The 13,920-nt window shown below is 45.7% G+C and overlaps 1 protein-coding gene across 6 annotated transcripts in view; it reads right to left on the reverse strand.

Annotated features, from left to right (window-relative positions):
- Positions 1–13,920, reverse strand: part of LOC145357985 (importin subunit alpha-7) — a 153,793-nt gene that overhangs the window by 13,318 nt on the left and 126,555 nt on the right. For all 6 annotated transcript variants that reach the window (XR_013889409.1, XR_013889408.1, XM_080211637.1 and 3 more), the window contains exon 12: positions 864–991. Coding sequence is in view for 4 of the 6 variants with exons in the window: in XM_080211637.1 (XP_080067763.1) it covers positions 864–991 (128 nt within the window). In the remaining 2 variants the exon portion in view is untranslated. The remainder of the gene's footprint in view (positions 1–863; positions 992–13,920) is intronic.

A 13,920-nucleotide genomic window follows, 5' to 3' on the forward strand; every position in this document is an offset into this window, starting at 1 on the left:
AGGCCTCCAGTTTAAAAAACAATCCTCTACAACCACCCTCTGGCTTCTGTCATCAAGCCAATTTTGTATCCATTTAGCTACCTCACCCTGGATCCCATAAGATTTAACCTTATGCAACAACCTACCATGTGGTACCTTGTCAAAGGCCTTGCTAAAGTCCATTTGACAACATCAACTGTACTGCCCTCATCTACCTTCTTGGTTACCCCTCCAAAAAACTCAATCTTCAAAAAATTCCAGAAGATTTGTCAAGCATGATTTCCCTTTAATAAATCCATGCGGACTTGGACTTATCCTGTAACCACTTTCTAAATCTCAGTTATTGCATCCTTAATAGTTGGCGCCAGCATTTTCCCCACCACTGATGTCAGGATAGCCAGCCTGTAATTCCATTTTCTCTTTCCCTCCTTTTTCAAAAAGCGGGATTACATTAGCTACCCCCTAATCCACTGGAACCCTTCCAGAGTCTATAGAATGCTGGAAAATGATACCAATGGGTCCACTATTTCTAGGGCCACTTCCTCCAGTACTTGGCATGCAGAGCATCAGGTCCTGGGGACTTATCGCATTTTAATCCCAGCAATTTCCCCAGTACAATTTCCTGATTAATAAGGATTTCTTTTAGTTCCTCCTTCATACGAGAGTCTCTGTTCCCTAGTATTTCTGGAAGATTATCATGGATTCCTTGAACGGGAAAAATACAAAGAACAACAAAAGCCAACGAAACTGATGGTCAGAAGTACCAAATGGGAGCCTGTAAAGGGACTGACAAAGGATATAAAAATGTTTGACAATTTATTAGGGAAAAAGTGACTGGAAACAATGAGGTAAAATAAAACAAATAAAATGTTTATGTCACTCACTTAATCTGTTCAGGTGTTCCTCCAGAAGTTGCATTTGTGATGCCCCATGCTGCCTCTTTCCTTGTTCGAAATTCTGCTTTCTGAAGAAGGTCTATCAGCACTGGGAAGATGTTTGCATCTATTACAGCCTGAAAACCCAAAATTATTTAATAAAGGAAGTGAACAAAAAAAAGAGACATGGATGTTAATAGCAGCTTTCATAATTACAAACCATCCTGCAAACAGCAATGTAACAACGATGATCTAATCCGCATTTAGTGATATTGATTGAAAGATAGATACTGGCCAGGGATAACTTCCCTGCTCTTATTCAAAATAATGTCTACCTGGACAGCAGACAGGGCTGACCTTGGTTTAATGTATTTTCAAAAACAAAACAGCACTTCTGACACTCCAGCACTCTCAGTACTGAATAGGACTGTTGGCCTTGATTTACACTCAAAGTTCTGAAGTAGGAATTGGAACCTACAAACTGAAGCAAGAAGCAGATCAGTAATAACCTAAGTGGTTCAGCTGCATGGTAAAGGAGGGAATACAGGGCAATAAATTAAAAAGCAGGACCCCAGTATTAGTAATCTGAGGATTTAACTGTGCCACATGCTAGCCAGAGCAGGAATAGAATCGATCAGATAAATGAGTGACTGCAGAGATAGTGCAGAGGGAGTGATTTGAATTCCTGAGGCATTAGAACTGATTCTGGGGAAGATGGGACCTGTACAAGTTGGACCGGTTGCACCTTACCATGACCAGGACTAATATCACTGCAGGGATATTTACTAGTGATTTTTGGGAGGGTTTAAACTAGAGTGGCAGGGGTTTGGAAACCTGAACGGGGAGACAGAGGTAGAGATGAATGACAGAAAAGTAGAAAGCAAAACTGGAAGACAGACGAAGCAATGATTAGCAGCAAATAACGTTTACTTATTGATGTCTCATGTAGGCTTACATTAACACTGCAGTGAAGTGAAAATCCCCTAGTCGCCACACTCTTGACACCTGTTCAGGTACACTGAAGGGGAATTTAGCATGGCTTTTGCACCTAACCTTTCGGACTGTGGGAGGAAACCGCAGCACCCAGAGGAAACCCACACAGACATGGGGAGAACGTGCAGAGTCCGCACAGAGAGATCTAAGCTGGGAATTGAACCCATGGCCCTGTGCAGTGAGGCAGCAGAGCCAACCATTGTGCTGCCCCATTATAGGGGCCATCGTACAAAAAACTCACGTGTAACAATGTTAAAAAGACAAATTGCAAGGCAGTGTATCAGATGCATCAGAGTATTTGCAAAAAGGTAGATGAATTAACAGCGCAAATTGATATACATGTGTACAATATGATTGCAATTCCAGAGACATGGCGGCAGGGTGACCAAGGCTAGGAACTGAATATCCAAGGATATTCAATATTTAGGAAGGACAGACAAAAAGGGAGAGGTGGTGAGGTGGTGTTATTAATTAAGGGTGAAATCTGTGCAATCGCGTGAAGTGACATTGGCTCAGGAAATCTAGGGCGGGGGCAGGGGGAGACGGGGTGGATTCTCCCATCCCGTTACAGTGCTCCAGCAGCACAGTGAGCAGGAAACATTAGTGGAAGCTGTTGTGCAGGCTAACTATTGGGCGACAGGCTTCTGCAGCAAAGATTTTCAAAAATCAGCACAGAGCTGATTACAGATGCTAATCCACACTTCCATCTTATTAGTGAGCATAGGACTGAAGTCTCCAGGCCTGTTAGCGTCCTTCTACCCACCTCCCCCACCCCACCCTGCCAGGAGTGGTTCACTCCATCGGGGTTTACAACAGCTCCCTATATCAGGTAACAGGTGCCCCATTCCTGCTGGAGTGAAGAGAGGCAATGGAGGCCTCTGGAGGAGGTCAGGGATAAGGGAGAGGGGCCCCTGGGGAGTACCAGCCTGGACCCCTGGTACAGCCCAAGGGACAAACTGACAATGCCCAAGGGGCAGCTTGGAACTGCCCACCAGGCATCGGCAATGCCAAGGGGAAGGGACAGAGGGGGTGGGCGATAGGTGGAGGTGGCCTCACCTTCATACTGCATTAGGGATCTGTGGCAGAGTGAGGGAGGATGACGATCTTCCCTCAGTCTACAGATTTCCTACAGAAACTCAGCACACGTGGAGCAGTTGAACCAGAGCACTCCTTGCCACAGTGAATGTCTTGGCACTCTACACCAGCATCCCCCACGACAATGGCATTGCTGCAGCTGCCTCAGTACTCAACGCCGACAACTGCCAGCTTCCAGATGCAATTTTACAACTCATCCGCTTTATCCTGGACCACAATGTCTTCACCTTCAACAACCAGTTCTTCATCCAGACACGGAACAGCCATGGGGACCAAATTCGCACCTCAATATGCCAACATCTTCACGCAGAGGTTCGAACAAGACGTCTGCACAGGACCTTCATCCGATGCTATACACTCGATACATCGATGACATTTTCTTCCTTTGTACTCATGGTGAACAGTCACTGAAACAACTATATGATGACATCAACAAGTTCCAATCCACCATCAGACTCACCATGGACTACTCTCTGGAATTGGTTGCATTTTTGGACACACGCATCTCCATCAAGGATGGTCACCACAGCACTTCACTGTACCCCATGCCCACGGATAACCTCACAATGCTCCACTTCTCCAGCTTCCACTCTAAACACATTAACTAAACCATCCCCTATGGACAAGCCTTCCATATATCCAGGATCTGCTCAGACGAGGAGGGTCACAACAGATACCTCGAGACGCTGACAGGTGCCCTCATAAGAACAGGATACGGCGCTTGACTCATTGATCGACAGTTCTGACGTGCCACAATGAAAAATCATGCCGACCTCCTCAGAAGACAAACACGGGACACAGCCGACAGAGTATCCTTTGTCGTCCACTACTTTCCTAGAGTGGAGAAGCTACAACATCTTCTCCAGAGCCTTCAACATGTCACTGATGAAGACAAACATCCCGCCAAGGCCATCCTCACACCCCCACTTCTTGCCTTCAAACAACTGCACAACCTCAAAGAGACCACTGTCTGTAGCAAACTACCCAGCCTTCAGGAGAACAGTGGCCATGACACGACACAATCCTGCCACAGCAACTTCTGAAAGACATGCCGGATTATCGACACGGATGCCATCATCTCGCATGAGAACACCATCCACCAGGTACATGGTACAAACTCTTGCAACTTGGCCAATGTTGTCTAACTGATACTCTGCAGGAAAGGATGTCCAAGGGATGGTACATTAGGGAGACCATGCAGATGCCGCGACAATGGGCGAATGAACACCACTCGACAACCACCAGGTTCCTGTTGGGGAAAGCTTCAGCAGTCACAGGCATTCGACCTCTGATCTTCAGGTAAGCGTTCTCCAAGGCAGCCTTCGTGATACAAGACAATGCAGAGCCATTGAGCAGAGACTGATAGCCAAGTTCCGCACATGAGACTGGCCTCAACCAGGATCTTGGGTTCATGTCACTCTATCTGTAACCCCCACAACTTGCCTGAGCTTGCAAAATTTCACAAATTGTCCTGTCAGGAGACAATACACAATTCTTTAACCTGTGTTTAACCCTCTCTCCACTCACATTGTCTGTACCTTTGAGACTTTGTTACCTATAAAGACTCGCATTCCAACCATTATTTTGTAAATTGAGTTTGTGTCGTTATATGCTCTGTTTGTGAACAGAATTCCCACTTATCTGACAAAGGAGCAGCACTCTGAAAGGTAGTGGCTTTTGCTACCAAATAAACCTGTTGGACTCTCATCTGGTGCTGTGAGACTTCTTACTGTGTTTACCCCAGTCCAACGCCAGCATCTCTACATCACGATTGGGGGATGGCCAGGGAGTGGGGACATGGGGGCTGGCAATGAAGTGGTCTGCTATTGATGCTAGGGGAGGGGGGTGCGGCTATGCTGCTGACCTCTCCAGTGGGAATAGGTCCCATCCTCAGATATTCAGAGGGAATCTTGCTGTACCTGTGATGCACAGAGTGTCAGAGATTCAATCTGAAAATCCTGCAAAAAAATGTCAGCGGGAGTTACTCCTGTTCTCACGCAAATTAAGAACTTAGAATTTTTCTGGGAGAATTCCAGCCTAGATGTAAAATCAGTCTGGATGGAGCCAAGAAGCAACAAGGACGCAAAACATTAGCGGGAGTTATCTTTACGCTTCCAAACAGTAGTGCTAAGTGTAGCCAAACAGGCCATCTAAAATGGCGTTTTGTAAAGCCCTCTGGGATAACTGGGCAAGAAACTAAACTGACAGGCTGCAGTTTAAAGACAGAGACAAACAGGCTACAACCCTGATGAGTGAATACACAGGATATGGGCCATCTCCAGGATGAAAGAGACTTTCTGATCACACTGGGTTGTGTGCCAGACGTAAAGGCACCGTGAATCCTTATTTAGGAGGAAGGTATGTGACCTATGTGCCTATAACACCTACAGGCATGGCCACCGGGGACACACCCAGAGATCGGTGTGGTAGCACCTGATTGGACTCTTATCGATCAGGGTGATCAAGTCCTGATCGATTGATTGGCAATGGCCAAAAAAAGGGGCGTGAAGCCAAATGGGGTATAAAGGATGCTGCACAACCAGGAATCTCTCTCTCTCTCTCTGATCCCACGAACGAGCTACAACAATGGTGAACATCGCCAGCAAGAGGAGAGCCACCACACCCGAGAAGGAAGAAAGAGAGACTACAGCCAGAATGCCAGACCAGAGCAAAGGACCAAACTACACAGACAACTACCAAGACCAGCATACAGATAAAGGCCAGTATCTGTTTGGGTATTTGTCAGTCACACACAATTAAGTCAAGGTCTTGTATTGTACTTGAATTCTAGTATTTTCTGTAAGATAACTTATTGTTGGTCGGGTGGGTGATTATTGATTGTGTGGGTTTAAATAAATATTGTTTGTACTAATAAGACGTCTACTCAAAGTTATTTGTCCACCGTATAAGGGTTAAAACAGGCTGATTTTTTACAACATAAGGTAGGGTAGAGGCAAAATACTGCAAATGCTGGAATCTGAAACCAAAACAGAAAGTGCTGGAAAATCTCAGCAGGTCTGACATCCTCTGTTGAGAGAGAATAGACATGATGCGGAGATGCCGGCATTGGACTGAGGTAAACACAGTAGGAAGTCTCACAACACCAGGTTAAAGTCCAACAGGTTTATTTGGTAGCATAAGTCACTAGCTTTCGGAGTGGGGTATCAGTTCACAAACAGGGCAAATAAAGATACAAACTCAATTTACAAATTAAGAGAATACAGCCAGCGCTTCAAGTCTGGATGGACAAAGAGTCATCCTGACGCAAAACGTTGGTTCGATTCTCTCCCCACAGACGCCGTCAGACCTGCTGAAATTTTCCAGCATTTTTTGTTTTTGTTTGTGATATGATAGGGGACAGCATTAAATCAGGAAATGTGAGATGCATGTAACAAGGGTGACTTTAATCTACATATAGAGTTGGCAAATCAAATTTATAACAATACCATGGTAGATGAATTCCATACCAGGTGGCTTTTTGGGCCAGTATGTTGAGGATCCAGCTGGGGAACATGCTATCCTAGATTTGGTATTATGCAATGAGGAGTTAAATAACCTTGGTGTATGGGGCCATTTAAGGAACAATTAGGATAGAAAGTGAAGAGGTCCAATCAGAAACTAGCGTCCTAAATCAAAACAAAGGAAACAATGAAGGTATGAGGTGTGAATTGGTTCACGCTGATCATTGAATTCAATAGCCTGATCACCCTCTTCACCCCAAGAACTATATTCAATTCCTTCTTAAAAACATAAAATGTTTTGGCCTCAACTGCTTTCTGTGGTAGCAAATTCCATGCACTTACCACTCTCTGGATGAAGAAATTTCTCCTTATCTCAATCTTAAAAGATTTACTCTATATCCTTATGCTATGAACCCTGGTTTTGGACTTCCTCATAGAGCATAGAACATTACAGCGCAGTACAGGCCCTTCGGCCCTTGATGTTGTGCCGACCAGTGGAACCAATCTAATGACGTCCTAGCCTAAACTATTCTGTTATCCATATGCCTATCCACTGACCATCTGAACACCCTTAAAATTGGCCTCCCCATCAGAAATACTCTTCCTTCATTTACCCTGTCTAGTCCTGTTAGAATTTTATAGGTTTCTATGAGATTCTCCCTCATTCTTTTGAATTCCCCCAAATATAATGCTAACCAACTCAATTTCTCCTCAAACATCAGTCCAGCCATCCCAGGAATCAGTCTGGTAAACCTTCTCTGCACCTCCTCCATAGCAAGAACATCCTACCTCAGTTAAAGAGACCAAAACTGCACACAATATTCCAGGTGTGACCTCACCTTTTAGATTTAGATAAAGTCTTCTATAAGAAGTTATTGCAGAAGGTCAGGGGACATGGAGTTGGGGGTAGGGTGTTAGCGTGGATAGAGGATTGGTTGTCAAATAGGAGGCAGAGAGTGGGGGTCAATGGGTGCTATTCGGATTGGCGGTTGGTGACTAGTGGAGTGCCCCAGGGGTCTGTGCTGGGGCCTCAGCTATTTACCATTTATATAGATGATCTGGAGGAGGGAACCGAGTGCAGGGTGTCGAAATTTGCTGATGACACCAAGATTGGGGGAAAGGCAAATTGTGCGGAGGGTGTGGAGAGTCTGCAGAAGGATCTAGATAGGCTGGGCGAATGGGCCAGGAAATGGCAAATGGAATTTAATGTTGGCAAGTGTGAGGTGGTCCACTTTGGTAGGAAGAATGGTAGGAAGGACTATTACTTACGTGGCGAAAAACTGCAGCAGGCGACGGTGCAGAGGGACCTCGGGGTCCTTGTGCATGAGTCGCAAAAACCCAGCTTGCAGGTGCAGCAGGTGGTCAGGAAGGCGAATGGGATGCTGGCCTTCATAGCGAGGGGGATTGAATATAAAAGTAGGGAGGTCTTGCTGCAGCTGTATAGGGCATTGGTGAGGCCGCAGCTGGAGTACTGTGTGCAGTTTTGGGCGCCGCACCTGCGCAAGGATATTTTGGCCCTGGAGGGAGTGCAGAGGAGGTTTACTAGGCTGATACCGGAGTTGAGGGGATTGAGCTATGAGGAGAGGCTGAATAAACTGGGCTTGTACTCGTTAGAGTTTAGAAGAATGAGGGGAGATCTCATTGAGACGTATAAGATGATGAATGGGATGGATAGGATAGAGGTGGAGAGACTCTTCCCGCTCAAAAAAGACAGTAGGACTAGGGGGCACAGCCTCAAGATAAAGGGGAGGCGGTTTAGAACGGAGTTGAGGAGGAACTTCTTCACTCAAAGGGTGGTGAATCTCTGGAATTCTCTGCCCGTTGAAGTGGTGGAGGCTGCCTCGCTAAATATTTTTAAGAAGCGGGTTGATGGGTTCTTGATAAGAGAGGGGATTAAGGGTTATGGGGAGAGGGCGGGAAAGTGGAACTGAGCCACAACAGATCAGCCATGATCTTATTGAATGGCGGGGCAGGCTCGAAGGGCTAGATGGCCTACTCCTGCTCCTATTTCTTATGTTCTTATGTTCTTAAAATTAAAGTTTATCAGTGTCACAAGTAGGCTTATAATACCACTGCAAAGAAGTTACTGTGAAAATCCCCTCATCACCACACTCCTGCACCTGTTTAGGTACACTGAGGGAGAATTTAGCATGACCTAAATAGCACATCTTTTAGACTGTGGGGGGAAACCGGAGTACCCAGATGTTGGAGTGAAATCAAAGTAAAGGACATAAAATGGTTACCTGGCACACAAAATGGACACTGGGAAGGGACATTAAGAGGCACTGACTTTGGGCACAGACATTACACAAAGAGTTAAAACCTGTAGTGTTTAAATTACTGTAGGAACTAGGTCAGACCTTGAGGCACCTTAAACTTGAGATAAAAGCAGACCCACAACAATGAGTTTGATAATGAGATCAGCTACTGATGGGGACATAAATGCTTAAATGTATGTAACAAGATCCGCCATTGCTAGAGGACATAACTGCATAAATGTATCTACTCTAATGTACAATGATGTGATAACTGTCAATGTCCATACTTGTCTATGTATAACGATGTGTTAACTGTCGATGTCCGTACCTGTCCACTCAACTTGTAACGATGTGCTAATGGCTAAATGTCTGTACTGTCTATTATCTGAAAAGTATAAAAGATGCTCAACAACCATTGTGTAGTTGAGAAGGTAACTGGCTGTACTGCAGAGTGCCAACGCTTCTCCCAAAGTTTTGTCCAAATAAAACTGTTTGTTGAACCTTCAGGTCTGACTCAGAAGTGGTGAATTTCCCGCAATACCGAAGGAAATCCATGCAAACACAGAGAGGACATGTAGGTTCCGCACAGACAATGACCCAAGCTAGGAATTGAACCTAGTCTCTGGCGCTGTGAGAACATAAGAACCAAGAGCAGGAGTAGGCCAACTGGCCCCTTGAGCCTGCTCTGCCACTCAATAAGATCATGGCTGATCTTTTCGTGGACTCAGCTCCAGTTGCTTGCGCACTCAAAGAACAAAGAACAGCACAGCACAGGAAACAGGCCCTCCGGCTCTACAAGCCCATGCCGCCCATTGTAACACTCAGTGAGTGCCTTATTCAAGTCTTTCTTCTACCAACGACTTTACTGTTCAAACATTTATCTATCCTTGCCTTAAAAAACATTCAATGAGATAGCCTCAACTGCTTCACTGGGCAGTGAATTCCACAAATTCACAACCCATTGTTTGAAGAAGTTCCTCCTCAACTCAGTCCTAAATAGCAGAGGTGCTCAATGAATACTTTACTTCGGTATTCACAGTGGAAAAGGATCTGGGTGGTTGTACTGCAGGCTTGCGGCGGACTGAAAAGCTTGAGCATGTGGACATTAAGAAAGAGGATGTGTTGGAGCTTTTGAATAGCATCATGATAGATAAGTCGCCGGGGCCGGATGGGATGTACCCCAGGTTACTGTGGGAGGCGAGGGAAGGGATTGCAGAGCCTCTGGCGATGATCTTTGTGTCATCGCTGGAGATGGGAGAGGTTCTGAAGGATTGCAGATGTGGTTCCTATATTCAAGAAAGGGAGTGAAGATAGCCCAGGAAATTATCGACCGGTGAGTCTAACTTCAGTGGTTGGTAAGTTGATGGAGAAGATCCTGAGAGACAGGATTTATGAATATTTAGAGAAGTATAGTACGATCAAAAGTAGTCAGCACAACTTTGTTAAAGACCGATCGTGCTTTTAAGCCTGGTCGAGTTTGTTGAAAATGTAACTAAACACATTGATGAAGGAAGAGCGGTAGATGCGGTTTATGTGGGCTTCAGCAAGGCGTTCGATAAGGTCCCCCATGCAAGGCTTATTGAGAAAGTGAGGGGGCATGGGATCCAAGGGGATGTTGCTTTGTGGATCCAGAAATGGCTTGCCCGCAGAAGGCAGAGAATGGTTGTAGATGGGTCTTTTTCAGCATGGAGGTTGGTCACCAGTGGAGAGCCCCAGGAAGCTGTTCTGGGACCCTTGCTGTTTGTGATTTTTATAAATGACCTGGATGAGGAAGTGGAGGGATGGGTTGGTAAGTTTGCCGATGACATGAAGGTCGGAGGTGTTGTGGATAGTTTGGAGGGATGTCAGAAGTTGCAGCGTGACATAGGTTGGATGCAAGACTGGGCGGAGAAGTGGCAGATGGACTTCAACCCTTAAGAAGGCTTATGGTGTACCGGCCTTCATGAATCAAGGAACTGAGTTTAGGAGTCAGGAGATAATGCTGCAGCTTTATAAGACCCTGGTTAGATCCCACTTGGAGTACTGTGCTCAGTTCTGGTTGCCTCATTACACGAAGGATGTGGAAGCCATTGAAAGGATGTAGAGGAGATTTACAAGGATGTTGCCTGGATTGGGTGGCATGCCTATGAGGATAGGTTCAGTGAGCTCAGTCTTTTCTCCTTAGAGAGGTGAAGGATGACAGGTGACCTGATAGAGGTGTAAGATGTTGAGAGGTATTGATTGTGTGGATTCTCAGCGGCTTTTTCCCAGGGCTGAAATGGCTGCCACAAGAAGACACAGGTTTAGGGTGCTGGGGAGTACATAAGAACATAAGAAATAGGAGGAGTAGGCCATCTAGCCCTTTGAGCCTGCCCCGCCATTCAGTAAGATCCTGGCTGATCTGTCGTGGCTCAGTTCCACATTCCCGCCCTCTCCCCATAACCCTTAATCCCCTCTCTTATCAAAAACCCATCAACCCGCGTCTTAAAAATATTTAGCGAGGTAGCCTCCACCACTTCAACGGGCAGAGAATTCCAGAGATTCACCACCCTTTGAGTGAAGAAGTTTTTCCTCAACTCCGTTCTAAACCGCCCCCCCTTTATCTTGAGGCTGTGCCCCCTAGTCCTACTGTCCTTTCTGAGCGGGAAGAGTCTCTCCACCTCTATCCTATCCATCCCATTCATCATCTTATATGTCTCAATGAGATCTCCCCTCATTCTTCTAAACTCTAACGAGTACAAGCCTAGTTTATTCAGCCTCTCCTCATAGCTCAACCCCTTCAACTCCGGCATCAGCCTAGTAAACCTCCTCTGCACTCCCTCCAAGTACGGCGCCCAAAACTGCACACAGTACTCCAGCTGCGGCCTCACCAATACCCTATACAGCCGCAGCAAGACCTCCCTACTTTTATATTCAATCCCCCTCGCTATGAAGGCCAGCATCCCATTAGCCTTCCTGACCACCTGCTGCACCTGCAGGCTGGGTTTTTGCGACTCATGCACAAGGACCCTGAGGTCCCTCTGCACCGTCGCCTGCTGCAGTTTTTCGCCATGTAAGTAATAATCCTTCCTACCATTATTCCTACCAAAGTGGACCACCTCGCACTTACCAACATTAAATTCCATTTGCCAGTTCCTGGCCCATTCGCCCAGCCTATCTAAATCCTTCTGTAGACTCTCCACACCCTCCGCGCAATTTGTCGTTCCACCAATCTTGGTGACATCAGCAAATTTCGACACCATGCACTCGGTTCCCTCCTCCAGATCATCTATATAAATGGTAAATAGCTGAGGCCCCAGCACCGACCCCTGGGGCACTCCACTAGTCACCAACCGCCAATCCGAATAGCACCCATTGACCCCCACTCTCTGCCTCCTATTTGTCAACCAATCCTCTATCCACGCTAACACCCTACCCACAACTCCATGTCCCCTGACATTCTGCAACAACCTCTTGTGAGGCACCTTGTCAAACGCCTTCTGAAAATCAAGAATCCTTCTGAAAATCAAGAAACAGTAGGTACAGAGCAGATGTCAGGAATAAATTTTTCACTCGGGGGTGGTGGGTGCATGGAATCGACTGCCGGCAGTGGTGGTGGAAGCAGATTCATTAGGGTCTTTTAAGAGACTTCTGGATGAGTACATGGGACTTAATAGGATTGAGTGTTATAAGTAAGCCTAGTAGATAGAGATACGTTCGGTGCAACTTGTGGGCCAAAGGGCCTGTTTGTGCTGTAGTTTTTCTATGCTCTATGTTTTAAATCTGCTTCCCCTTATTTTGAGGCTATGCCCCCTAGCTCTGGTTTCACCCACCAGTGGAAACAACTTCCCTACTTCGATCTTATCTATTCCCTTCATAATCTTATATGTTTCTATAAGATCTCCCCTCATTCTTCTGAATTTCAATGAGCAGTCTACTTAGTCTCTCCTCATAAGCCAACCCTCTCAACTCTGGAATCAACCTAGTGAATCTCCCCTGCACCCCCTCCAGTGCCAGTATATCCTTTCTCAAGTAAGGAGACCAAAACTGTATACAGTACTCCAGGTGTGGCCTCACCAGCATCTTATACAGCTGCAACATAACCTCACTGTTTTTAAACTCCATCCGTCTAGCAATGAAGGACAAAATTCCACTTACCTTCTTAATTACCTGCTGCACCTGCAAACTAACTCCTTGAGATTCCTGAACAAGGAGACCCAGATCCCTCTGCACAGAGCATGCTGCAATTTTTTACCAGTTACATAGTGGTCCATTTTGCTGATATTCTTACCAAAATGGATGACCTCACATTTACCAACATTGTACTCCATCTGCCAGACCCTCGCCTACTCACTTAGATTATCTATATCCCTTTACAGACTTTCAGCATCCTCTGCACACTTTGCTCTTCCACCCATCTTAGTGTCATCTGTGAATTTTGACACACTACACTTGGTCCCCAACTCCAAATCATCTATGTAAATCGTAAACAATTGTGGTCCCAACACTGATTCCTGAGGCACGCCACTAGTCACTGATCGCCAACCAGAAAAAGACCCATTTACCCCCACTCAGGGTCAGAGGTTTACAGCATGGAAACAGGCCCTTCGGCCCAACTTGTCCACGCTGCCCTTCTTTTTAAAACCCCTAAGCTCATTCCAATTGCCCGCATTTGGCCCATATCCCTCTATATCCATTGTACCCATGTAACTATCTAAATGCTTTTTAAAATATAAATTTGTATCTGCCTCTACTACTACTTGTGGCAGCTTGTTCCAGACATTCATCACCACTGTGTGAAAAAATTGCCCCTCTGGACACTTTTGTATCTCTCCCTCTCACCTTAAACCTATGCCCTCTAGTTTTAGGCTCCCCTACCTTTGGGAAAAGATATTGACTATCTACCTTGTCTATGCCCCTCATTATTTTATAGACTTCTATAATGTCATCCCTCAAGCTCCTACGCTCCAGAGAAAAAAGTCCCAGTCTATTCAGCCTCTCCTTATAACTCAATCCATCAAGTCCCGGTAGCATCCTAGTAAATCTTTTCTGCACTCTTTCTAGTTTAATAATATCCTTTCTATAATAGGGTGACCAGAATTGCACACAGTATCCCAAGTGTGGCCTTACCAATATCTTGTACAAGGCCCTCTTTGCTTTCTGTTAATTAACCAATCCTCTATCCATGCTAATACATTACCCGTAATACTGTGCATCGTTATTTTATGTATCAGTTTTTGGTGTGGCACCTTGTCAAAAGCATTCTGGAAATCCAGACACATCACATCCACAGGTTCCCCA

Source organism: Carcharhinus amblyrhynchos, chromosome 24 (assembly GCF_965287045.1).
Source record: "Carcharhinus amblyrhynchos chromosome 24, sCarAmb.v2.hapA, whole genome shotgun sequence".
Lineage (NCBI taxonomy): Eukaryota > Metazoa > Chordata > Chondrichthyes > Carcharhiniformes > Carcharhinidae > Carcharhinus > Carcharhinus amblyrhynchos.